Here is a 27,279-nt window from a genome sequence, read left to right as displayed (position 1 = left end):
GTGGGTCCCAGGTCCTGCACCAGAGAGGTGGGCAGGGACCAGCTTGTGAGTCAGATACCAGCTTAAGGACCCACTCGCCCAGGAGAGCTGGGGAGCTCTAAGAGGAGAAGCAATGGGTAAATGTTCCAGGTCCTTCTCATGTGTCCCGGAGCCCCCTGCTAGGAGGATGAGCCAGAACTTTCATTTTTTAAAAAAATACATCTTTATTGATTTCAGAGAGGAAGGGAGAAGGAGAGAGAGACAGACAGAAACATCAACGATGAGAGAAAATCACTGATTGGCTGTCTCCTGCATGTCCCCTACTGGGGATCAAGTCAGCAACCTGGGCATGTGCCCCTGACCGGAATCGAACCTGAGACCCTTCAGTCTGCAGGTTGACACTCAATCCACTGAGCCAAACCAGCTGGGGCAGAACTTTCATGTCTTAAAGGCATCAAAAACTCAACAGGCCCCGGTCACGTGGCTCTTGGTTGGAGTGTTGTTCTGTACACCAAAAAGGTTTCAGGTTCTATCCCTGGTCAGGCACATATGGGAGGCAACCAGTCAATGTTAGTCAATGTTTTCCCATCTCTCTCTCTCTCTCTCTCTCTCTCTCTCTCTCTCTCTCTCTCTCTCTCTCCCTCCCTCCCTCTCCCTTCCTCTGTCTCTAAAATCAATAAACATATCCTTGGGTGAAGATTTTAAAAAACAACCAACAACAACAACAAAAACACACACGCAAATCAGCAAGTCCAAACCCCAAATCCCTGATTATCTTCCTCCATCCTCTTCCTGATGACCTTTTCCCCAAGGCAGGGAAGGGCTCCACCACCCATTCAGCTGTGGCTCTCGCCCTTCTCTGCTCTCCTTCCCTACACTAGAGGCCCAGTGCATGAATTCGTGCACAGATGGGGTCCCTCAGCTTGGCAGGCGATTGGGGCCCATTGGGGCCATCTCGCCCAGTCCCGATTAGGGCCCCCCAGGGCCGGCCAGGGGAGGGAACATGGGAGGTTGGCCGGCACAGGAGGTTGGCTATGGGAGCGCCCTGACCACCAGGGGGCAGCTCCTGCATTGAGCGTCTGCCCCCTGGTGGTCAGTGCGCATCATCGTGACTGGTCGTAATGGTCGCTTAGGCTTTTATATATATAGATGGCCAGTCCATCTCCTCTGTCTCCATCCAATCAGATGTCCCATCATCTGGCTGACCTCAAGGGCCTCCTCACATCCACCTCTGTCCCCTCCTGTCCTCACTCCTCATTCCTAGCTTCCCAGTGCTCTTAGAATGAAGACCCAGGCTTGCTGCCTGGAAAGCCCCCGGCCATGTCTCTAGGCCCTCCTCCAACCACCCTGGTTCTTGCTCTGAGAGCTCCAGCCACGCTGGTCATCTTTCAGTGCCTTGGACTTGCTGGGCCTCAGGGCCTTTGCACATGCTGTTATGCCTCCCCCCTCCCCTTCTACTTGCTGAGTTAATTCCCACTCACCTATCTGATCTCTCAGTAAAACCTTTCTCCAGGAAGCCGTCATTTCCCTGGCCTGTGTATATGCTGTCATGGCCCCATTTATGCCTCATCACAGACATCTTAAGTCGTTACTTTGGAGGCTGTTTGATAGTTGTATCCCCACTAGATTCTGAGCCCATGAGGGCAGGGGCCATCTTATTCACTGGTAACTGGCACAGGACCTGGCACTCAATACGTGTCCGTTAGCAGGTGGCCCCAGCTCTGCTGCCTCCTGACTGGGTACCCTGAGGTAAGTCCCTTCCCCTCTCCGAGCTTACACCGCTCATCCCTAATGAAAATGCATGGGTAAGCCTCACCATCCGATTGGGAGTGGGTGGAGGTATAGATGTTATGGGAATGAGTGAATACTGATAACTGTGGGAGCTGGCCAGTGAGTACTTGGAGGTTCATTATACATCTCTGTTTACTTTGTATATGTTTGAAATTGTTCATAACAAGAAGCTTTTTGTAAGACACACCAGCGTGGGCTCCTCCCCAGAGCGTGGCGGGGGAGCCAGGCAGAGTATTTTGGAAAAGCTGCTGGAGTGGTTCTGAAGCACAGCTCTGGCGAGGGGCTCTCTGAGGCTGCTTCCAGCTCCAAGGGCTCGGCAGCGATTCTCTGCTGCCCACGTGGGTGCCGCTCGCTGGTGGAAAAATACCACCGCCTGAGCACCTGCTTCGGCTCTCTCCCTTAACCCCTGCAGCCTCAAACACTTCTGGGCCAGTTCCCTGATCTCCCAACTCAAAAAGCGCCCCCAAACATCATCTCTTGTTACTCGCCTCTTCTGGGCTCCCCCAGCCTCTTGAACCCCCAGTCCCAGCTGCACCCCTGCCTGGTTTGCTCCTTCCCGTAAGACCCCAGGATGGGCCTGAATTGCTGAGGTGCCCCGAGCCACAATGCCTGGCACAGTGGAGGGACTGAAACAGGGCAGCTGAATTGAATTGAATTGCAAATGAAACTATCGCCGTGGCCTCCAGGCTTTGTGATCCTGGGCAAATGACTTCTCCTTGGCTTCCTTCTCTGTGAAATGGAATGGCAAGCCATGCTCCCTAGAGCTGTGGGGAGGACGCAATGAGATCATGACTTTAAAGGCCTTGCAAGTGCGTAGGGCTTTTACCACCTGCAGAGCCAGACGCTCCCTCCCCTAACCCCAGGCTTCCCTCCTGCTGGACAGTGGCTGGCTGGTGACACATCTGTCTCCCAGAGAGCCCGGGAGCCAAAGGGAGGGGTTGTTGGCCAAATCATCTCCAGGCCCCAGGCCCCAGCACAGGGCCGAGGAGGGGGGGCGGGGACAGAGAGGGAAAGGTGGTAAGGAAGGTCTGAAGGGCCTGCTGGCCGTCCTCGTGTCCCCAGGGACCGGAGGGTCCAGGCTGGCTCTCTGTGGGGTCTCAGCTGGCAGATGAAGCCTGGAGGGGTCCGCTCCAGCAGGACAACAGGCCACAGAGGCAAACACGTCCTCTCCAGGAAGCTGGTTCTGCCACGTGGGACTCCAACCTGAGCGGAGAGTGGCCTGCAGCCGGGAAAGAACAGGGGTCAGCGGCAGCTCCCCAAAGCCCCCAGGACCAAGTTGCAGTTTTCAAGCTGTTTGTACGCTGAGCCTCACCCACCTGTCCAGGGGCAACCCCCGCTGTTAAACGGCTCTTCTCTCCCGAACACGCTCTGTGCCCTGCCTGTGCCCTGGACGTGTCCTCTGCCCCAATGCTCGCCCTGCTCCCTTCTCGTCCCAGTCACCTTTGGTTCATTGTAGATCCAACCGCAATTATCATCTCCTTGTGACTCCCAACTTCGCGAGACAATTCTTCACATCTCCATGCACCCCCCCCCCTCATATTTAGTCAAACCCCAAATGTACCAGGTACATATTCTCTCAGGGAATCCTAGCAATGCCCCTGCAAGGTGGATCCCATTGGCCCCATTTGACAGATTCAGAGACTGAGGTTCGGAGTGGCTAAGCGCCTTGTCAAAATTCAGAGATGGCTGAGGAAGGTCTCTTCCGTCTGCCCCAGATCTGGGGAACAGGAGACTTGGTCGGGTGGGACAGGACACGGGAAAGTCACATTCAAGACCCCAGTCCCTGCAGACTGCCTAAGGCGAAACCTGGGTGTGGGTCCCAAGAACCAGGAGGTTCCCCATCTCCATAGCATATTGGAGCCCAAAGGGTCTCAGAGATGGCCCTCCGTCCCCTCTGCAGCCAGTGTGCAGGGAGGTGGGGAGCCACGGGTGGCACCTCCTCCCTCACTCCCATCGCCAGTGGACAGAGTGCAGGCAGCCTCCGCCCTTTCCCCACCAAGCGCCTGCCTGCCTTCCGTTGCCCCATCTCTTCCTCAGTCTGGGTCTCTTATTTCTGTCTGTCATTTGGTTTCACCTTCTCCCTCTGAGAGACGCTCTTTACAGCCTCAAAGTGACCATCCCTGTCTCTCTGTCTTGGTCTCTCTCAGCCCTGAGTCTGTCCCAGGGTGTCCCTTTACCTCTGAGTCTTCTCTTCTTAATGTCAATCTGCCTTTCTCTCTGTCTCATCATCTCTCCTCCTGTGTCTTTGACACCATCCCTTAATCTTGGTCCCTAGCCCTGTCTCTGCCTCTTCACTTCGCTGTCGCCGTTCTTGTCTCTGTCTCTGTCTCTGTCTACTGTCTCTCTCTGTCCTCTGTGTCCCTGCCTCTGTGTGTAGCTTTGTCAATGACCCCTGTACGTCTGTCTCCCACTCTTTTTCTGTCTCCCAGCCTCTGCCACAATCTGCCTGCCTCTCTCCCTACCTCCCTGTCGCGGCCACTTTCTGAGTTCCTCCCTCTGTGTGTGTCTCTCAGTCTCTGGCTCTGCAGAGGGCAGTGCCTCCTCCACAGTACCCCCATCCCTGGCCCAACAGCAAGCCCTGCTTCTAAACTGGCTCCTGTGTGGGCGGCGGGAGACCCCCGGGCATCATTCCAGGGCTTGCTCCATCTGGGTGGCAGTGCTGACAGAGGAGATAGGGATCGGACCCGGCTCTGTCCGGGCCTGAGCAGGGGGCACAGCCGGGCTATGCGGGGGCGTCTGGGTGCCTGCAAATGTTTGCATGTGTGCACGTCTGGGTTTCTGTGCAGGTCTCCCTGGGTGGGGTGGTCTGGGTGTCTGTCTGGATGTATTTGTGAGCATCTGGGCCTGTTTACGTCTGTCTGCGAGCATTTGTGTGTGTCTGTGTGTGGGGCTGTCTGGGTGTGAGCACCTCAGCCTGGGGGTCTCCCCCATCACCCATGAATGCCTCCCAGTGTACGTGTGTGTGCGTGTCTGTGGGCTCAGAGATGGGTCCCTGGGAGTACCTGCAGTCGTGGTGTATCTGTGTGTCTGTCCCTCTGCTCACATTCCCTCACACGGTCATCAGTGAGGTACAGATTCCATTACCCTATTTGACAGGTGGAAAAGTTGAGGCTCTTAACCCCATGCTTAGCTGTGTGGCTATGGATGTTTCTGCTTGAGGCTGGAGTCTGGAGGCAAAAAGGCTTGATTCAAATCCTGCCTGACCCCAGGTGAGTTGTCTAATCTGGGACAATTGGATCAAAACCAGGTCCAATCACCCACAGTGCTAGAAGTTAGATTGGGTACTTGGGAGAGATTCTGTGGGAGGGGGGTCCAAGGGAGTCCTGTGGGTGCTATAACGTCTTACATCTTGGTTTGGGTGGGGGGTCACATGGGTGTGTTCATTTGGAAAACTTTATTCAAGCTGTTCACTTCAGATATGTGCCCTTTATGCACATTACACATCAATATCAACGTTTACAAAAAGGTTTATTGAATTCCTACTACTTGCCAGGCATTAAATAGCAATAACAATAGCATTGTGTGTGTGTGTGTGTGTGTGTGTGTGTGTGTGTGTGTGTGTGTAACGTTTTAGAAAGTGAGTCAGTCCAGGCTTTAAGCACTCAGTCCATTCCCATCCTCCTCCCTCCTCCCACCCTGTCCCAACCACGACGGCAGACGAAAGGCAGGAGAGACCCCCGTCCTGGGCTGGGCTGCTCCCTGCCAAACCCTCCTGCCTGTTTCCTCAAGGCAGCTGTGATGTTCCCTCTGGATTTTCACGGGGACATTTTGCTAGGTGGCTGCTGGCATTCAACCAAGCTGGTAACAGAGTACCCTGCAGCAGGGCTCAGGTGCGAAATGAGGAATAGAAGATGCCCAGTGGCCCTGGCCAGTGTTGCTCAGTGGTAGAGCACTGGCCTGCGCCCTGAAGTGTCATTGGTTCGATTTCTAGTCAAGGGCCCCTACCTGGGTTGCAGGTTCCATCCTCGGCCCTAGTCCGGGTGCATGCCAGAAGGTGACCAATCCATGTATCTCTCTCATCTCTCTGTCTCTGTCTCGGTCTCTCTCTCTGCCTTCCACTCTTTCGAAAAATCAATGGAAAAAAAATCCTCGGGTGAGGATTAACAAAAAAATGCTCAGTGGATGGGCACCACACCTGCTTGATGTGTTCAGCAATGATAGGCAGGACCTGGATACACACATTCCTGCTCTCCACCTCCACATTTATCACATCCCCCATCATCCAATAGACTATACTGAGCCCCTAATATATGCCAGATTTCCTGCTGGGCCTTCATCACCTTACTTGGCCCTCATTACAACTCAGGCAAGGGTCATTATCTTCATCTGCCAGCTGGGGAAACTGAGGCCCAGAGTGGTGAAATGACTCTCCTCAACTCATACTGCTCAACAGTAGAGACTACAACCTCATTCTGCCTGCCTCTACGCCTCCCTTCTCTCGGGATATGTATTTTCTCTGGGTTTCTGAGTTTGACTGAAACGTGAGTAAAGGAACCAAATACATTTGCTTTTGCCCTCCTGAGAGATTTTTAAATGTTCTGTCGATCATTAAGAAATCTGGGTTTGTCCAGCCAGTGTGGCTCAGTGGTTGAGCGTTGAACTATGAACCAGGAGGTCAGGGTTCAATTCCCAGTCAGGACACATGCCCAGGTTGCAGGATCAATCCCAAGGAAGAGCGATAGGGGGTGCGGGTGGGAGGGCAGCCAATCAAAGATTCTCTCTCACCATTGATGTTTCTCTCTCTCTCTCTCCCTCTCCTTTCCTCTCTGAAATCAATAAAAATATATTTTTTCAAAAAGAAATAAAACTGGGTTTAAGCTGCCCTGGGGTGACAGTGTTCACTCCTCGGAGGGAAAAGCTTCCCTCATTGCCTGTCACCAGCCCAGAGAAGAGCAGAAAAGGCAGGTGTGACAACCTCTGACCTCTATAGGGCAAGTAACCAGCAGAGGGTGTTTATTTAATGTTAAGGGAGGGAAGGAAGGAAGGAAGGATGAAAGGGAGGGAGGGAGAGAGGGAGGGAGGGAGGGAGGGAGGAATTTTTGTTTACATACCCTTCACTTAGCCCATATCACGCTGTGTTAAGATGATCTCATGTCTGCCTCTGCCTCCACTCTAAAGTCCTTGAGGGCAGGGACTGTACCAACTTCATCTCTGGGTCTCAACAGCCCCATGAATGTTACAAATGAGTGTCTATAAAGTATTATAAATAGCATAAATAGGGAGAAGCTGGAATTTATCTCTAGGCTTCAATAAGACTTTTTTTAAAAAAATATTTTATTGCTTTCAGAGAGGAAGGGAGAGATAGAAATGTCAAGGATGAGAGCGAATCATTGATTGGCTGCCTCCTGCATGCCCCCTATTGGGGATCTAGCCTGCAACCTGGGCATGTGCCCTTGACCGGAATCGAACCTGGGACCCTTCAGTCCGCAGGCTGACACTCTATCCACTGAGCCAAACCGTCTTACAGGGCTCAGTAAGACTCTTAAGTCATGTGAATTTCACACCCCACTAAATAGCAGCGGCACCAACTAGTTTCAATAAGTGGTTTTATTACTGGTTAGATTTTACAAATTCTGATATTCGAACAGACTTCCACCTTAAAATTCTAAAACAACAAAGCGACCGTTTGGAGGGGGTTTGATTTTTTCCTTTTTTTTTTTTTTTTTTTTTCCTTTTTTCTTTTTAGGACTATTCAAAGTAACAAACTTTTTTTTTTTTTTTTTTTTTTTTTTACATTTTTGCTCTGGTCATAAATATACAGAGAGAAAAAGAGGGAGAGAAAAATGAACAGGTCGTCCGAAGTATGGAGATAAAACAGTATTCCTAAGGCACGTGGCAGTCTTTGAAAATACAGAAGCTCTAGCCAACTTAAATTATTTGTTGTTCTTCCTCGCTCAGTCCACAAAACTGTACAATGACACAAATGTTGTGTTGCAGATAGATCTTCCAAGTAATTCCTCAGTCCACACCGCTGCGTTAGCCGGACGCGCAGTTATTGTCTTCCTCTGTTTCCGGGCGAGATCCTAAAATGTGGTTAGTTAGTTGCTCAAAGCCTCTATTTTTAAAATACACTTGGAATTCAACTAAAGATAATTTCTTTTTTAAAGAAATTGTGGGGCCAAGGTGGGGAGGGGGGGGGATGGGGCGCGAGTCATTAGAAAAGGTTGGTAAGAGTCGTTTGTGAGGGGCTGTGAGGCTCGTGGCCCTCCAGGTTGCCAGGCACAGAAGTTAAGACGGACGTCACAGTTGGCAGGGTGGGGCTCGTCAAGTCTGTGAGGGTGGTGGGCGTGCTGGAGGGGCTGAGCGAGGCGTTGGAGAGCTCCGAGGCTGGCCCTGACGGCGTCCCCGTCTGCAGCGCCGCCTCGGTGGACTTGTCCACGCCCGTGTTTTCCTGCCGTAAGAGGTTGCGCCTGAACTTGGCCCTGGCGTTCTGAAACCAGACCTGTGTGGGGCGAGAGGGAAGGGCTGGTTAGGGGCAGGCGGCCAGGCAGGAGAGAAGAGCAGGGCACTCCCCGGACGGCCTAACTCAGAGACCCTAATCACCCATCGGTGTTTTGTGGAGGGGAGAATAAAGAGTCGGGCTGGTCACAGTCTGTTCTTAATAAAATAAAAATGTCCTTTTCTCTCATTGGCTATTGCTGGGTTTTCCTTTCTGTGAGAAGGTTCCAGAGCTGAGCCACTCTCTCCACTATGGTAGCCACTAGCCACATATGGCTACTGAGCATGTGACATCAGACTAGCCCAAAGGTGGCTAGTCTGTAGGTGAAAATATACAAACTGTTAAAGATTTAATGTGAAAAAAGTAAACTATCTCGATGATAATTTTTATAATGGTTACACGTTGAAATGATAATATTTTGGATCTGCTGGGCTCAACAAAACATATCCTTAAAGTTAATTTTACCAGTTTTTTTTTAATGTGGCTACTAGAAATTTTTAAATGTGAAATTACATAGGTGGTCATGTTGTATTTCTTTTAGACAGTGCTGTTCTGGAAGATTCGTTCAAATCAAATCTTGACGGTTTCTCACAATGGTTGAGAGATTCGTGTGGTTTTTGTGTTTGTTTTTTCAGCAGTCACCTTTAAGCACACAATAGATCCCACGAGTTCCTGTTGGCACAATTTTTAACATGTTTCAGGATCACTAAGTCTGGGAAATACGAGAATGGTGTAAAGATCACAGGAATCAATCAACAAAGAATTACTAAGCGGAAGAAAAGGACACTCATCTACTCCCCACCACCACTGGCTGGAGAAGCCGCCGATTCCCTGGACCCCGGGTTTCAGGGCTCAGGGCAGGGCGGGCAGAGGGGAACAGCTGCCGAGAGCAGGGCAAGGCGAGGGAGGCTGTGACCCGCAGATTCCCATTCCCAACCCGCCTCATCCCAGGCCCATTCATGAGGGAGGCGGGGTGGGCTGCACAGTTGGAACCGAGCTTGGTATGAAAAGAGTACCAAAGGGACAGAATACGGGCTTACTTTCACTTTTTCCTGAGTGGCAGACACATGCCCCCATCCACACACACACCTTTGTACAGGAGCCTGTACACAGTCATGAAGACCAGCACAGAAATTCATCTACACAGCCCCCCCGCCCCCCGGCTTCGCCGCTCACCCCAAATATGCCCACCCGTCTAACTGCACAGAGATCTGGCTGTAACCAGGGTTCCTCAAAGGCCTAGGAAATCTAGGCCATTGTGGGGGTGGGGATAGGCTTGGGGGGCTGTGTCTCCAAAGAAAGAAGCCCAAAAGGCAGGGCCCCCTCGCTTCCCTTTGCGTGAGGAAATCGCCCGCCAGAAGCCTCCCCATAAAACACAGGGCCTTGGAAGGGGATTCTGTAGATTCTCGGGTGTCCAGTTGCGAATTTCCAGATGTGCCTGCATCTGCCTGTCTTCCCAGTGTCTCAGATGGGTGGGAAGGGCGGACGCCTGGCCCCACCCTCCCCTGGGGACCACCCCAGCTTCAGGAGCCTGTGGCTTCACACCCGCCTTTTTGGTGGCCTAATACAATTTGGGCTCAATTAAAAGCACAGCCGCCGGAATCCTGGAGTAAGGAGGGAGACGCGGGCCCTGTGAAGTCAGGAAACAAAGCTCTCCCCCCAGCACACTGGGTCTTCCCAGGAAGAAAGCACATTTTCCCTGGCCTTTCGCCCAGAACGAGCCCATCACCTCTTGGAGGCTTGCACACACGTCCAGTGCTTCTAAAACACCTCCACATGCTCTCCTAGAGGCGGGGAGGTCCCTCCCTGCCCGGCCTCCAGAAATCTGCAGGGTGAGACTCCGCTTCTGGCTGGTCTGGGGAATGGCTGATGGAGAAAGCCCCAGAGGCCCTCAGAGAGAGGAGGTGACTTCCCCAGTCTTGTAGCAGGCAGATGAGGAAGGCTGGAGTCTTGGTGCCAACTTTTGCCACTGTCCTGGCCAGTGTGTCTGTCTGTCCAAGCAGCAGCCAGAACGAGGAGCCCTGGGGTGGCAAGTGGCTCAGGGGTCCAGGGCTCCAAGCCCCCGGGAAGGGCTGGGGCTGTGTAGCTGTGGGCTGTTTCTCTGCTGTTGCCCCTAACAGTGGTTGTAAACAATGACACCCTCCTCCACAGTGCCTTCTCCGCCAGCCGAACTGGATCTGAGGCACTGGGAATCCACTGGGTGATAATCAACAACTCAGCTGAAAGGGAGCTGCTGTGGGGATTGTGTTGGGTTTGCTTTCCACCTTAAGCGGAGCTTCACCAGAATTCTTTCCCAAATATTTCAAAAAGTCCCCTCCTGGGTGACTGCTGGGACAGGGACCATGTCTGAGTCATCTTCACGTCATGGCACAGGGACTGGCAAAGCTTAAGAATCAGTAATATGCATTGGTTAATAGTAATAACAACACATTTATGGACCTCTTACTATGTGCCAGGCATCACGCCTCCAACATGCACAGTCACAGGTGATCTCCATGATAAGCCAGGTAGGGAACACTACTATCATTATTCTCCATTTTATAGATTGAAAGCCAGTGAGGCTCAAAGAGGTGAAGTCACTTGCCCAAGGTCACACAGAGGCCAACCTGAGATTGGAATCCAGGAATCCAGAACTCTCTGCCATAAAAAAATCCATGCTTTCCTTACCTCCTCTTCCTGAGTGAGCCAGCAAGCGAGCGAATGAATGAATGAATGAATGAATGAAGAAAGCAACTGTGGTGCAGTGGAAAGAGAGCTGGATGTAGCTTCTAGTTCTGGTTCTGCTACTGACCAGCTAAGTGACTGACCTTGGGTGAGTCCCTTACCTTTGGCCAACTCAGTTTCCCCACCTGAACAACAAGAGGGTTAGATCGCTACGGGCCCTTGGGTTCTAACAGGCTGGGGTTCCAGGGCAGCTGCAGCAAGGAAAGAGATGATCTGCTCTACCACCTATTTCCTGAAACCGACAGCCCTCTCTCCTCATTTGTGGGCAATGCCTAGCCTGGTGCACAGGGCATCCCCAGTAAGTCCTGAGCGGATGCGGAAGCCCACCCTGCTCTGTGCCCCTCCTCAGGCACCAACTGTCCCTGCAGGCTGTGTTTTGCCTCACAAATCCCTTTCCCCAGCACTCTTTCCTCAGTGAGACAGGAGGGCCAGTCAGAAACCTACTTTGCCCCCAAGAATTCCCTCCTGGGTCTCTGAGAAAACCAGAAAAAAGGTAAAAGCTTCACACCCAAACATGGCCACTGTGGCATTTTTTTTTTTAATAGCATCAAACTAATGGCTGCATCCCAAGTGTCCCACCAGCTGGGGCAAGTGGAAGTCATGACACAGCCACTCCACCCAGTCGAAGAGGAAATGTCTTATGACAAACGTTATGTGAGGGGAAAAAGAATTAAAAAATTATGTATCAAAACTTCATAACAAAAATAATATTGATGAACATTAGTCACTTACTAAGTGTCAGGCATTGTCTAAGCGAAGTTCTAAGCATTTTGCACATATTTACTCATAATAATAATGCCTTTTAAAGTAGGTACTAATATTGTTGCCAGATGAGGAAACTGAGGCAGAGCCCAACCAAAGAGGTGGAGCTGAGATGTGAATTGGGGCAGGCTGGGCTCATGCCTTTAGCCACTACTTCACCTGTAAACTGCAAACCTGATTACCGATTTTCCATGCTCTTATATGGGTAATTTTCTCCTATTTTTCTAATCTATCCATATGGTGGTTCTATTATTTTATAAAATTTTTTAAAGGCTTTAAGGAAAGAAAAATAATAAGCAGTAGGCTGGATATCATGAACCCTTGGTTCCAGCCAGGACTACAACGTCTTTGCCGTGGGGTCTTGGATGAGTCACTCTACCTCTCTGAGCTTTGCTCTCCTCTCTTCTAAAATGAGAGTTTCAAGCCAAGTTACTGATGAAACTCCATCCAGCTTGTTCAACCCTCTGTGACTAGAATGGACTCTCCCCACAGCCCTGTGCAAAAGACAGGCAAAACAATGCTTCCTCTCCTCATTGTACAGGTGGGGAAGCTGAGGCCGAAGAAATGAACTGACTGGCCCTAGTTTAAACCTCACCTCCTTTACCCAGTCAGTTCCCTGCATTACACGCTCTCATTGCAGCCCTGTGTTTTTCCTTCCAAGAACTTCTTCTATTTCATTTCAGTCAAGAGTTAAACAAGGGTTCTGTGGCCACATAAATCTGGAAAATGTTAGGTTAGACCAAGTTGAATCTCTCCAAGATTTCTCAGTGCCTGTACTAATGCTAATGTGCTCTGATCTCCAACACAGAGACACAGTTAACCTTTAGTATTTTCCAAACTTATTTGGTCCCCAAAATCATTTAAAAATATTTTTATTATTAGATATACCACATGTAGAGAAAAATATAGAGATTAATCTTACCGCCATTTTAATGATGTCTATACCTTGTTGCACCCGTCTGCCCTCTGCAGTGTGTGCTCACTCTCTGGGTCACCGCTGACTCCGGGTGCCTCCCGCCTACCCAGAACATGGCAGGAGGCCAGTGTATTTGTTGAATAAGCAAGTGAACAGAGGAGAGCTAGCGTTCTCACCTCGAGTTCTCACACAGATTAATGATGACTAACTCCTCATCCCAAGGATGTTTTTAAACGGTCGTGGTGAATATGTATTTTCTTTCAAAGGCACACCTAAGGAGACCTTCACCCATCCAAATCAACCAGCTCACCATCCCCAAGCTCAGGGCATCTTACCATTCAGCCTGTGTGGCCCTCCCTCAGAGAGGTATCAATGTGCTGAGGAATGGTCTCCAAGCATTTGCAAAGCTTAATTTCTTAATGGACCTCTGTCCAAGGGGCCATTCTGTCTCCCAATCACCTTGCCCACTGATGGAAAGTCAGAATTATTGTGGTCATGCTGCTAAAGATCACAAACTTGAGCACTTTTTAGGCACTTATGGCTTCCTTTTTATGCACAGGATTCCTGCTTTCTTACCAAGACGTGGTGTCTCCGACCCCCTCCTTCCCTCTCCCTCATCTAGCCTGCTGCTGCATTCTGCAGCTGGAGCCAGGTGTAGGGATCACAGTCCTTGCACTGTGCTACACTGGAAAGAGCTATGGAGTCAGACCCTGGCTTCATCACTTACTAGCTGTGAGGCCTAGCCTCTCTGAACTTCATTTCCTCATCTTCAAAATGAAGATAAATATTTTTTTTAAATGTACGCAGAAGAGGTTGGTAGACTGAAACCTGATATGCCAATGTATATGAAATTAGGTGCAGAGTCCCTAATATACATCCTATAAATTACACTTTATCTCATTTACTCCTTGTAACCACCTATTGAAGTACTATTATTACTCCATTTTATAGCTGAGGCCTCTGAGGCCAGAGAGGTTAAGTCACTTGCTCAGAATCACTCAGAGTAAATGGAGAGCTGAGTCTAGACCTCACACCAGGCAACTCCAAATTTCTGCAGAGATAGTGCATCCCAGGACTACCATGTTGGTGATGCTTATGCATTACAGATGCAATAACAGGCTGGAAACACACACACACACACACACACACACACACACACACACACACACACATCGCTCACCATTGGGAACACAGCTTCAACCTCAACCTGTCCCTGCCATGCACTCTCTGAAGGGTTGAGGTGAACCACAACCTGCAGGGGGCACCCAAGACCTAGTACCATCCAGCTGGTGTAGTCAAGTGATGAGGAACCATTTCACAGGCATCTACTTTGTACCAGCAGGCACCATGCTGGAGCCTTCCCACCCACTGCCTCAATCCTCAGGTGCCAACTATTATCACCTCCATTTCACAGATAAGGCTCAGGGAGGAGAAGTTCAAGCACCCACATAATACTGCTGGTAAGTCAGAAAGGATTTGAACCAAAGCCACACCACCAGCTGCCTCATCCGCAGTCAGGCCACCTGGGCGAGAGTTCCACCCTGCCAATACCTGGCTCCTGCAACCTCACTTCTTCTCGCTAGGCCTTAAGCTTCTCATCTATAAAATGGGCAGGAAAACATTAAGGTAAGATAGATGAGTGGCTGGAAAGATAATGCTTTGCAAACGACTGCATTAATCGTGAACAGTTGTGCTGTTAGAGGATTTGGGGCAAGTGGAAATCATTTGGGCCTCAATGTTCTCATCTGAACAGTGGGGGAGGAGGGATCATGATCCTGACAGTAAGGATTCAATAGGCAAGTGTATTTCACAGGCCTTTCAGCGTTCCTGACAGACAATAGAGCACATAAACATGTATTGATTAGTAGACACACAATACCTATTAGCGTTTTTTCCCCTCAGCTAGTTCTGAGTCCCCATGGTAGAGGTGGCATGCAGATGTGAGGGGGGCCCTGGCTCAGGATTTGAGGGGAAGGGGGTGGGGTTAGGGCAAGCATTCACCAGGTCCCTCAGGCGAACCATTCCTCTCACATAGGATAGGGGGTGCCTCCCCTGGTCTCCCACAGGACAACCCCCACAACTAACCACATTTTGATAAACTGACTGTGGGTCTGTCTCTACACCTCATGGGTGATTTTCTTCAGGAGCAGGACTGTGGTTCATTCGCCTCTGTATCCCCAGGGCCTGGTGCTAAGAGACATTCGGTCAGATGAAAGAATGAGAGAGAACCATGCTGAAAATCCAATTTGCTCCTAAACCACATAACCAAGCCTCCTGCCTCACCGAGGCCAGCACACACTGGTTCCTGCTGGTTGCAGACTCAGACTCAGCAATGGGCACTGACTCTGTTTCATATCATCCGGGTCACAGAGGCATGTGCTGTAAGGGTGCCCATTTTACAGATGAGAAAGCTACGGCTCAGAGAGGGTAACTGATTTGTCCAAGACACACAGCCAGTGAGTGGAGGAGCGGAACCAAAGCCAGGTCTTCCTGAACCCAGCTCTGCCTGATTCCAAGTCCCTGCTCCTTTCCCAGCCTGCTCCCAGGGGTTGACTCACAAAACAGCCATCTAAAGAGGGGGAGGAACAAAGTACCCTACTAACCAGAGAAAAGGCAGAGGAGCCTCAGTCCAAATTCGTCCAGGCCGAGAAAACGGGAAGAGGCGCCAAGGAAGGTCCCTTGATCTAACCCCAAGAAGGTCAAGCCCAAGGGAAACAGAAGGGAGGGGTCCGGGTCTCGGACGGGGGCAGCAACATCCTGCCCGTCTTAAGCCCTGGCCAGAGAGACCCTCAGGCAAAAAACGGACCCAAACGGAAAGGGCAAGGCCTGCCAGGAAAGCGCAGGGGTGGGGGTGGCAGCAGGCGGGCCCAGAGAGGCGCATCAGCACCCCATTGGCCAGCCGTCACCTCCCTCCCTACGTCGCCCAGCCGCAGAGACAAAGTTGCCCCAGACTCCCGGCTCGCCCGAGAACTGCAGATCCTCACCCACGACCCAGTCTCATCCCCAAATTGCCGCCATCACCCCCAAAAGGCTTTAGTTTTCCTTCTTCCCTCCTGACAAATTCGAAGGAAAACTTAGGGCGGCTGCGCAGCCCTCCTTGTCCATCACCACCACCCTCATTCCCTCGGTGTGTCGCCTCCCCCTGCCTCGCCCCTCAATCCCTGACGACCTGGGGTTAGAGGACGGATCAGATTGGCCTGGACTCTAATCCCAGCACCGCCCACCCCCTCCCCGCCGTGGGAGACAGGATCACTTCATCTGTCAATTTTCATATCCCAAAGTGTGCACTGCTCTCTTTACAACCACACGTTCTGAGGAATACATCGGTTAGACTTGCTATAAAGGGCCTTATGCTGCCGAAACCGGTTTGGCTCAGTGGATAGAGCGTCAGTCTGTGGACTGAAGGGTCCCAGGTTCGATTCCGGTCAAGGGCATGTACATTGGTTGCGGGCACATCCCCGGTGGGGGGGGGGGGGTGCGGGAGGCAGCTGGTCGATGTCTCTCTCTCATCGATGTTTCTAGCTCTCTATCCCTCTCCCTTCCTCTCTGTAAAAAATCAATAAAATATATTTTAAAAAATTTTTAATAAAGGGCCTTATGCTCCCACCTTATTGTGTGAGTGGGGACACTGAAGTCCAGTGACCAGAACAATCCTTCATACTGTTAATATCAGTCAGTTGATTAACCCAGTTAATGTTCTTCTCAGCCACTATCCACTGGGCAGTTAAGGGTCAGCCCCTGTGGTAGACATCATCTCAATAGCTCTTCCAATCAGCCTGCCGTGTAGATCATTTTTTGTGTGGGTTTCACATACGAGGAAACTGAGGTCCAGGGGAATTCAGTGACTTGCCCAGTAAGTAAAAGGAGGAGCTGAAGGGTTCAGAAGTGGTGTCACCACTCTGAGTCACACAGGAGCCTGAACTTCCAAACTGGAGTTTTTAACATCTTTGGGATGATGGACAGACAGACCCTTGGAAAGTCTGGTGAAGGCTCTGGATCCTCTCTATCAAGAAAGCACCCTCATATTATAGAATTGTACACCTGAAACCTATATAATTAGCCAATGTCACCCCAATAAACTCAATAAAAAAGAAAAGAAAGCACCCTCCTAGGCAAGTGCCATTCCGCGGAGTTTCAGAGTTTGCCCCTGGACTTCCTCCAGCTCCCCGTGGGCAGACCCAGGAGAGGCCCCCTGGCCTGCCCAGGGCATCTGCCCACATCCACCTTCCTCACCAAGCCTTGCTTCTGGGAGAGTCTTAGAAACAACAAAGAGACAGAAGAAAAATCTAGAGAGACACCGAAAGAGAGAAACTAGAGAGAGAGAGAGAGGAGCAAGAAGCAGAAGGAATTAACGGCTAATAGCAGTTGCCTTGGATGGGCCTCCTGGGATGGGGGTGGGGGAGAGTTCTAGATTTATCTGAAATGTTTGAACCCTCTACAATATAAACATATATGAGTGTCACTTGAGTAATAAATAGCAAATATGAATTGTTTACAAGAAAGAAAAGAGACTGAGTGTGGAGACAAAGAGGACCGAGGAGGGATACACACACACACACACACACACACACACACACAAAAAACACACACACAAAAAAAAAAACAGAAAAAATTGAGAGACAAACATTGAAGGAGAGAGATGTCAAGTTAGAAAAAAAAAAGAGTGAAATACGAATAGAGACCAACTGAAGAGATGGAGAAAGAGAACGGAGGAAGGTAAACAAAACACGAAAGGCAGACTTAGGGAGCAGGTTCTCCCAAGGCCCATGGCCCGCTGCGTGGTTCTGCCCCAGGTCTCGGCAGCGGCAGCGGCAGATGCCCCCACCCCCACCCCAGTCCCCAGCTGACCTGGAGGACCCGCTTGGTGAGGCCAGTCTTTTGGGCGAGCTGCTTCAAGTCCTTGGCGTCGGGGTTGTGGTTAATGGCAAAGTAAGACTTCATGGTCCGAAGCTGGTGGTGCTTGAAGGAGGTGCGCATGCGCTTTGTCTTCTGGCTGCTTGGGTAGGGCTGGTCCCGGTCCAGGTGCTCTGCGTCGTTCTCGTTGCAGCTTAGCGCTACGGAGGGCACGCAGAGGCGGCAGGTGAACCTCCTGACTCGCTCCTCCCACACCCGCCCCACCCGACACCAAATGTTTCCAGCCTCGGGACCACACTGAGACAGAGATCTTACCCCCATTTCATAGATTTATAGGGGAATGTGAGGCCGGGCAGAGTGGCCTGCCCACGGTCACTCAGCTAGGAAATGCTGATTCAAAACCAGCTCTAGGAGAATCCAGACCCCATTTGGAGCCACTGTGTTACAGTAGTAATAATAATAATAATAATATGAATAATAACCGCTACTATTATAACCTGTTGATGACGTATTCAACTCCAGAACTCCAGAGGATGTAAGGGCTTCCTAGGCACATTCCATTGAATCCTCAAAACCCTATGAGCCAGGCAGTCTTTTCGCCTTTTTTACTGACATTAAAACTGAGGTTCAGAAGGGAAAGTCACTTGACGAAGACCCAGCATCAAAGGGACTCTGGGGCCCAGGGTCTTCTTGTCCCCCCTGCACTTCCTAAGGGGGGATTATCCCCGGTCTCCCCAACAGTGTCTGGGGCAGGTGTCTGGAAGTTGCTAACTGACATCTCTCCACCTGCTTTCATTGGGCCCTTATCAAAAGTGCTGTGCGGACTCCTGGGCTGCGGGCACTGGGCTGGAGGTCAGCTATTGTATTTTATAGTTTAAGCCTCACCGCTGCCCCGTGAGGCAGTTGTTGCCAGTTTTACAAGTGGGGTAATGAGGCAGGGAAGGTACGTGATCTTCGGAAATCTCACGGAGTGGCAGAGTTCTCACGGGAAAGGGAAGGAAGCTGGGGGAAGAAATTAACATGTAGTGGACACCTAGGGGGTATGCCGTTGGCTTTATGAACATCACAGACCTTCACTACTGCTCCATGGGTGGCTGTTGCTATTCACCCCATTTTACAGATGAGAAAACGAATGCTAAGGGAAATGACGCCATGTGTACCACTGGTCACGGCTGAGCCCAGATCCACCACTGTAGTCCTCGCCTTTTCTTTCCACTACAGCACAAAGGCAGGCAAAGATGAAGCATGACTCTTTGGGGAGCCCTTCCCCATCCAGAAGGGGCCCAGCTGGGGCCTGGCTCCCAATGCCTGGAAGGCACTGGGGGTAAGGGACCGGGTGGAAACCTCAAGCCTCAGGAAGTTGCTTGGCAACCTGGCGGCCGATTGAGACACGCAGGATCCTCTCCAAGATCCCCTCATCACATCCGGAGTTATTACACACATAAGGTCTTACTTTGGGGGAAGCTTCACAGAATAATTCCGTCCCCTGAAAGTGGACAACTGGGAATGTATCTTGTGCCCCATCACATGCCCACAATTAGAGCTACCGGATTTAACAAACATTGTGCCCAGTTAAATTTGAATTTCAGATAAACAATGAACAATTTTTTTAGGATCAGTCTGTCTCCAATATTGCGTGGGACCTAGCTATACTAAAAATCCAAATACTGCGTGACATACACTTACACTAAAAAAGTATTTGTTGTTTACTTAAAATTCAAACATTACATGGGATACACTTAGACTAAAAATTTATTTGTTGTTTACCCCAAATTCAAATTTAACCGGGCGTCCTTGCATTTTATCTGACGACACTAGACACTACCTCAGAAGTACTCCGGGAGAGTAGCCTCTTGCAGAGAGAATTGGCAAAATTCAGGTCTTGTTCCTAACCTTAGGGGTCCCTTCCCAAGGCACCCAGGCACCCAGATCCCCCATCCGGACTGTACTCCCACTAACAGTGCCCAGAGTGAAGAACACGAGTCCCAGGATTTAAAGGGGATCAGAAAATGACTCCAAACGGGATCCATGGAAACTGCCCTGCCCCCTCTGGGGGACAGCGACCCTCTTCTTGCCCCCAGTCCCCAGCTCCTGGGGGTGGGGGGAGGGCAGGCCTTCCCACAGGGGATCTCTGGGCCTGTCCCTCCGCCCAGCTCCTGCCTGGGCCTCGCTGCTGTTAATGAGTTCCGTGGGGACCCTGGCGCCCCATGCACCCAAGGGACGTGGCCCGAGAGTGGCCTACATCAGGGTGTGGGGGGGGGGGGGGGGAGGGAAAAAGGGCAGAGAAAGGAGAGAAAGAGATAAGGGTAGAAAGACTGAGAGGATGAAGAGAGAGAAAGGAGAGGGGGTAGGAAGGGAAAGATGGACAAGGCCAGGAAAGAAAGAGGAGAGAGAGCGAGGAAAGCAGTGGCGACGTGGAGAACCAGAGAGAGACAGCTACAAAGACAGGAGGAAATTAGGAGAGACACAGAGAGAGCCTGAGGGGACAGTGAGGCCCAGAAATGGGGGGAGGGGGGCCGGAGAGGCGTGGTGGAGGGTCCGGGCGACTGAACTGAAGCCTGGGTCCAAGGAGACCAGGGAGGCCTGTTCTGAAGCTGGTACTGGCTGGGAGTGCGAAAGGGGAAAAGGAGGGAAGGGGAAAGGGAGCCGCCGAGGTAGGGAGGCCGAGGCCGGCCAGCAGCTGGGGCGCAGGTCTGTGCTGGGGAAGCAAGGCCGCGGGGGAAGCGGCAGCTAAGCCCAGATTTGGCGGGTGCCCCAGACCCCCTCGCGCCCGCCCCCCGTGCCCGGGGCAAGTCCAGATTCCCCAGGATCGGGTGGGGAGGAGCAAGGGGCCGCGGGGAGGGGAGGACCTGGCTTTCTCTCTTCTTTTTTATTTTTTTTTTTCCTCTCAATTAGGCCGATTCAATGGAGCTAAAGAGCTCGTAAAATCATGAATAATTTACTCGTGATCTGTTATTAACCCATCGGGTTTCGAGCTCTTGTCGCTGGGACTGAACCTGTAATCAAATCTGACTTCGCCTCATTTTACTAAAGACGAGATTGTAGGTTCAATTGTCTAAATAATGGATTGGAATCAAATCAGTAATTACGCCGCCAGGCGCGCGCGCGCGCGTACACACACACACACACACACACACACACACACACAGAGCCCGGCTGGGGCGGCCCGGCGTCCGGCAGGTCCACGCGGGACCCCGCGGCCGTGGAGCTCCGAGCCCGGCGCCCAGCGCGCGGCCCGGGCCCCTCGCCGGCGGCGGCCACCTTGCCCGTTCCACCCGCCCGCTCGCCGCCCCGCGCGCGGTTGGGGGAGGTTTCAGTTCCACCTCCGGGACCGGGGCTGCGCTCTCTGGACCGGAGGGACAGCCCGAGGAGGGCCGCCGTGGCCACCGCCCCGGAAGGACTTTCCGACCTGCGGCCCCGCGGCTGCAGCGGCCCTTCCCTCGGCGGCGGGACCCGCGCACCGACGGCGCCCCCTCCCACTCGGCCGCCGCTCACCGCGCTTTAACTCGGTGCTGCGGCTCCGCCACCTCGCTGTCCCCCCACCCCAGAGCCGCGGGCTTTGCAGGGGGGGGGCGGTCTGGCTGGGCGCCGGACACTCGCACCAACAAGCTCACGTCCTCACGGTCGGAAACACTCAGACACCGACACTTGCCCCGCACACACACCGCCCGCAGTTGCACCTCCGCTGTGCCCCTTTCCCGGTGCTCCCCCTCCCCCACTACTGCCATTTGCCGCCTGCCTGTGCCCGGGAGGGAGGGAGGAAGACCACAGCCAAACCTGGCCAGGCCTGGCGGGGCGGCGCGGCCCTGGAGGCGCCCTCTTTCCCAACCTGGTCCCGGGAGCCCCGAAGAAGCGGGCCGCACGGCCACTAGAGATGCGCCCGCGCGCGCGCGCCAGCCCGGGAAGCCCCGGCCGAGCTAGGCCAGGGACGTGCACATGGGGAGAGCGGAGAGGGAAACAGAGGAACGGGGAGACACACGCTGAGAGAGAGAGAGAAAGGAGGACCGAGAGAGACTGAAGGAAAAAGAGAGAGAGGAGCCAAGGAGAGAAAGAAATGGCAGGGGTGGGGGATGTCTTGTAGAGGTGCCAGCTCTCCTAAAACTCGTCTCCAGCCACCTCTCTCCTGCTCGCTGGGGCGGCCTCACCAGGGAAGGTGGCTGAACAGCAAAAAGCACACGCACAAAAAAACCTCTGAACTTCTCCCTTTCAAATCCAAAGCCCGTTCTGAACCTGCGTGCTGTGGGGAAAACGCAGTGCCTCTCCCTGCCCTCCGAGCGCCCTGTGGCCCGGCGTCTGCAGAGGCCGACCTCACTAGCTAAATAGGCGCGGCTTTGTTTGGGGGACCTGGTCCGGACTCGGGTTCGTCTGTTTTCAGGGTGGTTGGAGATGAGGGATGGGAGTTTTGGAGAGCGGTTATTTCTGGTGGGGCCTTCAACAAATCTATCATCCAGCGGCGGGCCATGGCGGTCCCTTCGCCATCTGCCAGGCGAGGGGCTGCACTTTCCTCCAGCTCGGCACGGAGGCACACACGCCCCGGGATCTTCCAGCAACCAATTTCGTTGGAGCGAACAGGGGAACCCCGCCCGCCCCTTCTTTTCCTCCCCAGCCAGCTCAAGACGTGTAAAGATCGAAATAACCCTGGCTCCTTCCCCCACCGATGCCCTCTACGCAGGGTCCTCGGCTTGTTTTGCTTTGTTTTGTTTCCACTGGTGCGACAGACTAAGGGGAAAAGGAGGAGGAAAACAAAATCTCCGAATCCGATTCTGTCGCAAACGAAAGAAAGAAAATAATTGCAAGTAAAACTCTATCTAGTTCGGAAGCCCGGGGAGTCGTAAACCCTCCCCGGCCCCGTGCAGACTTCGGGCAGATGTTGGCGGTTCCATTTGCTGGGCCCCAGAACCTCCCTCCGCGGCTGTCCTGACCGGGGAAGGGTGCGCGAGGGGGCTGAGCCTCTCCCGCTCGGCGCGGGGTTCAAAGACGCCGGAAATGCGAAACAAGCCCTCACCCTACCCCCGAAGCACCGCCAGGCCTACTCGGGTCTCCTCCCCAGGCGCCGGCTCCAGAGGGTCCAGGCTCTTAACCCAGCGCCCCGCTGGCGCCCGGAACTCAGAGGAAGGAGACCAGGGAAAACCGAGACCTGGCTGAGCAGAAGGCTCCGGCGGATTACAGTGACCCGCCCTGGCTCCCAGGGCTCCGGGGCCCAGGTTCCCGGGCCTGCCGCCCTCGGGACCTTTTTACAGGACAGGCTGCAGGGCAATCGGATCTCCGTTCCCCAGACCCCTGCCAGTCTTTTCTCTTGGGTCCCTGGCTGCGCTGCCTGGTTCATTCAACGCCCCAGCTCCCGCCCTCAGCCGCGCAAACCCAGAGCCGGTTTGGCGTGGGCTCCACCTTGCTTTCTCTACCACTGCACTTACTTTCTGCCCAGCAGGGTGAGGGTAAGGCCCAAACCAAAAAGTCGCCTCTAAAAAAATTTCTGTACCCTGGGCAGCAAGACCCTAAAGCGCTCTGTGGCCCTGCTCCAGCCAGGGGCATACGAGGCTAAGATCCCGCCAGCCAGATCGTAGGGTGCTATGGCCTGGGGAGTTAAGGGGCAGCGTGCCCCGAGTGCTGTGTATATATATATATATATATGCGTGTACACCGCACACCGAGATTCATTCGGGCGGAGGGGAGCGATGGACGCCACGCACTTTACCCCCAACCGGACGGGGACGCACGCTCCGCGCGCCTGGCACTCACCGGCGTTGTAGGCCGCCAGATCCGCCCCGGGGCCTGGGCTCTTGCGCTTTCTCGGCCGCCCCTTCTGCACGGTGCCCACGCCGTTGTAGTAGGGAAGACCCAGCGGGTTGGCCCCGGCGGCACCCAGCCCCGCGCTCTTGGCCGCAGCGGCCGCAGCTGCCGCAGCCGCCACGTCAGCGTGGTTGAAGTGCGCGGGGTACTCGCCCTGCAGCAGCGCCTCGAAGTGCAAGCGGCAGTAGACCAGGCTGTCCTTCATGCCGAAGTGGTCACCCGTGGTCAGCATCTTGTTGCACGTGGTGCACGTGAAGCAGTTGAGGTGATAAACCAAGTCCCGAGCCCGCATCACCATCTCCGAGGCCGAGATGCCCAGGTGGCAGCGGGCGCAGCGCTGCACTGAGAACCGCCTGTAGGGACCATCAGGGGAGGGGCTGTGGGGACACACGGTTGGGTACCCCCATATTCCTCCTCCAGGTGCCGCTGCTGCCAATGGGGAAAATCCCCTCCTCAAGATGGGCAAGCCTGGGTCTTACCTTGGAGGATGGGGGAAGAGGGAATACATTGTGGCCTGCGTCTGATGCTACCCTGGAACACAGTGCCCCTTAGTCACTTTCAAGCCTACAAAGGCTTCTACTTAACCCAGAGCCCGAGCAAGCACTACGAAACCCCTTGCTTGGGAGTCGGGGGAGAGATCCCCCACTTACCCTTCCTCCAACTCTAACCCTGCCCTCCACACCAGCGCCTGGGAGTCCTACAGACCTTTGTAATTTGCAAAATAACGCAGAGACGGGGAGAGAAAGAGGAGAGGAATATATATAAACAGACTCTAACCCTAAACCCAGAGAGGAAAGACAAGAAACCTGGTACCTGTTAGGGATGATTTTGGTTCTTTAATCCGGGACTCCCAATCTCCCAGAAAGATCCCGAAATGCCCCCATCCAATCCCCCAGCTCTCTCCCCAACTTTGTTCCATGCCAGCCCGGGCCGCCTGGGTTGGGATGGGGAGGGGGTGCTAGTTTCTGTTCCTTCTGGTTGACCCAAGAAAACTTCAAAGGGAGAGGGGTGCAAGGACCCCCGAACCCAAGCTTAATTATGGTCTAAACTCAGAAAGGGCAGCTTCTGCTTTTCTCTGGATCCCTACACTTCACAGACATTTCCAGGAGTGCCCCCCAAATTACTGTGTGTAAAGGCTGTCACCCAATTCTGCGTGCTGGCTTGGAGAAGAGAACCCTCCCTTGGGGCTGGAGGGAAAGGAGACAAGACCGGGGTGGGGGGCTAACCTGTAGTAGTCTTCCTTGCAGTAGATGCTTCCATCCTTGCTGAAGCAGGTGAGCTCTGACTCCAGGTTGAGCTTGCACTCACAGCACTTGAGGCAGCGCATGTGCCACTGTTTGTCCACCGCCAGCAGGTAGTAGCGGTCGGAGATCTTGCCCCCACAGCCGGCACACAGCGCAGCTCGGTCACTGCTGATGGACGGCATGGTCTGCGGAGGGAGGGAGGTGGGAGACCGCAGCACCCGCGTCAGCCTGGGACCCAGCAGCCGCTGCCTGCCGCCGAGGGGAAACCAGCACCCAAAGTTCCCACCGTAACCGGCTAACCCTAAACTCCAAGAACAATGCCAAGGGTGTGCAGTGTGCTTCCTCCACCCCAAAATGCCCATATCCAGAAGGTTCAGAACCCAAGTCCGCCTACACAGCCCAAGCAGGCCACAGGCCTGGTCGCTGGCCTGGGTAGATCTCCCCCCACGTTACCCCTTTTCTGTACCTTCCGCCCTTTTCCCAGAGAGTCTCAGGCTATGTTTGGGGGCTGAGGCAGTGGTGGCTCTCCCAGTCAAGCCCTCCAAAAGCTCCCTCCAAAACTGTTCCTTACAGAAGCCACTTGGCTGGGCCCCCAGGGAAAGGGGTAAGATGACCATTAAAAGTCGCCCTACACACAGACTCCTCTCCAGAGACACAGAGAGTTCCTGGCAGCCAGCCCCAGTGATCCCTGGATCCTTAAGCCAAAGGTTTAGGTTAGGGCAGGCCACAAGTCCCAGGATCCTGAGAGATGATGGGGGGCGGGGGGGGGGGGGTGCAGAGTCACCCTCAAAGTCTCTGAGTGCAGGACAGGCCCAATCCCAAATTGTCGGCTAAGCAAACTGACAGGCTGAGATGGTTTAAGCCGGGGAAGAAGATCTCGCTGGGAAGACAGAGGCACTGGCACAGCTGCTCTTGCTTTCCGTGCAGAGAAACTTCCTGTGTTCCCACCTCCTCTGCCTCTAAAGGTCACTTCTGGGCCCGACTCGGGCAACGTCTGCTCATCTGGCCCCCAGGGAGGACTGAGGCGAGGAACTGACTATTTGGGGCTGGGCTGGCATCGTCAGGTGTGGAGATTCGAATGGACTCGGCTCCTGCAGAGCCAGGCCCGGGAGCCTGAACTAGGAGCCCTGGCCTGGCCAAGTCCAATGGATCAGAAAGCCCAGGTCAAGATCAACAGAACGCGGTGGCCCAGAAGACTTCACTCCCTGAAATTGCGCTCGGGAGGAAGCCGGATTGCCAAGAAGCGGGATCGGCCCAAGCCGGCTGGAGCCCCGGTGTTGCCGGTTGCTTCGCCCTTCTCGGTGGCGCCAGCAGCCGGGGCCAAGTGGTGGAGGAGAGCTCGGGGCTGGTGACCGGAGGGCCCCGCCAAGTGAGAAGAGAGCCATCTCGGGCCGCGGGTAGGACTTCGCTCTTACTTGGGGAGAACTGCTCTCTTCCACCCTCTGGGTCTAAAATTTCGGTCTCAACCTTTCTCCCTCTCCTCCCCAGCAGCCTGGTTTCCCCCGAGCGGGGAGCTACAGGCCTTGTATCCTGTCCGCGGATCCCCAGCGCCCAGTCCCGTGCGGCACGAAGGAAGCTCCCCAAAGTGCCCCCAAACTTAGGGGAGCAGAGGCGCAGACTCACAAGGCCCCGTCCCAGCTTTCGGCCCGATCCGCAGCCGCGCGCCTACCGTCTCCGTGTCGCCGCGGTCGATGGCGGAGCTGATGGCGGGAGCCTCGCTCTTGGCCCTGCGGTCCATCTCGTCGATGACCCCGTGCACCTCGGGGCCCGACAAACTGTGGAACAGCATCGCGGCGGGACCGGCGGGGCCGGGGGCGCGGCTCCTCCGCGGGAGGGCTTGCCCCCCGCCTCAGCTGCCCGGCGCTCCCGGCGCTAACGGGCCCGGTGCATCGCCACCGCGGCCCCGGCCCCGCCCGAGCTCGGCTGCGCCCCCAGGCCGGGAGCCCGAGGGCCAGGACGCCTCCCGCCGAGGTGCAGGGGCAGCTACATCGCGGGGCGCCTGGGCGGCGGCGCCAAAGCCGGGGTCACAAGGGCAAGGGGCTGAGGGGAAGGAGGAGGGAGACGGGGCAGAGGTCGGCGCCCGCCGCGGGCGCTTTCACGCCGCGGGCATTGCCGACCAGGCTCCGGCGCCCCCGGCGCAAAGCAGGAGCGCAAAGTCTGCCCGAGGCGGCGACGGCTGCGGTCGGGGCTCACCGGGAGCAGCTAGGTGCCCGCGGCGACCCAGCTGCCAGGACCTCTCCACTCCCTGGGGTGCGTCCCCAGCCCAAGGCGACCCGCTTAGACGCTGGGTGGGCGACTAAAGTAGGGGTTTCTCCGAAGCCAGCGAGCCGAGCCGAGCTACCCGGAGAATTGAAGAGGAGGAGGAAGAGGAGGAGGAGGAGGTGGAGGAGAAGGAGGGTGGGGGGAAGGAGGAGGTAGAGGAGGAGGAGAAAAAGGAGGAGGAGCAGAGTGGGAGGAGGAGTCGCCGGCCACAGGCCCAGCCGCGCGCAAAGCTCTCCAAGAGCGCGCCGAGCCCAGCCCCGGCTCTGCAGTCCGCGCCAGCCAAGCGTCCGCGCCTTTTCTACAGCCGCGCCTGACATCACGTCCTGCCGCCGCGCCATTGGCCGCCCCGCACCCCGGGCTGTGGCAGCGCGTGCTCCGGGAAGGCGGGAGACCCGAGAGGGAGGGGAGAAGCAGCAGGAGGAAAACAGCCACGAGATGGTGGGAGCTGGTGGGCGAGGCTGGAGGGGAGGAGTGGGAGGGCGGGCGGAGGTAGAGCGGGGGCAGCGGGGGGGGGGGGG

The 27,279-nt window shown here is 54.2% G+C and overlaps 1 protein-coding gene across 1 annotated transcript; it reads right to left on the bottom strand.

The window, feature by feature from the left end:
- Positions 1–7,890: 7,890 nt before the first annotated feature.
- LHX2 (LIM homeobox 2) lies at positions 7,891–26,817 on the bottom strand. Its single transcript, XM_008155272.3, has 5 exons — positions 26,169–26,817; positions 24,482–24,684; positions 23,205–23,608; positions 17,460–17,665; positions 7,891–8,212 (listed from the first exon to the last, which is right to left on the bottom strand). The coding sequence occupies exons 1-5, from the start codon at positions 26,286–26,288 to the stop codon at positions 7,925–7,927; spliced, it is 1,221 nt and encodes a 406-aa protein (XP_008153494.1). The 5' UTR covers positions 26,289–26,817; the 3' UTR covers positions 7,891–7,924.
- Positions 26,818–27,279: the final 462 nt, after the last annotated feature.

Source organism: Eptesicus fuscus, chromosome 15 (assembly GCF_027574615.1).
Source record: "Eptesicus fuscus isolate TK198812 chromosome 15, DD_ASM_mEF_20220401, whole genome shotgun sequence".
Classification (NCBI taxonomy): domain Eukaryota; kingdom Metazoa; phylum Chordata; class Mammalia; order Chiroptera; family Vespertilionidae; genus Eptesicus; species Eptesicus fuscus.
This window is presented reverse-complemented; position numbering and strand designations above follow the sequence as displayed.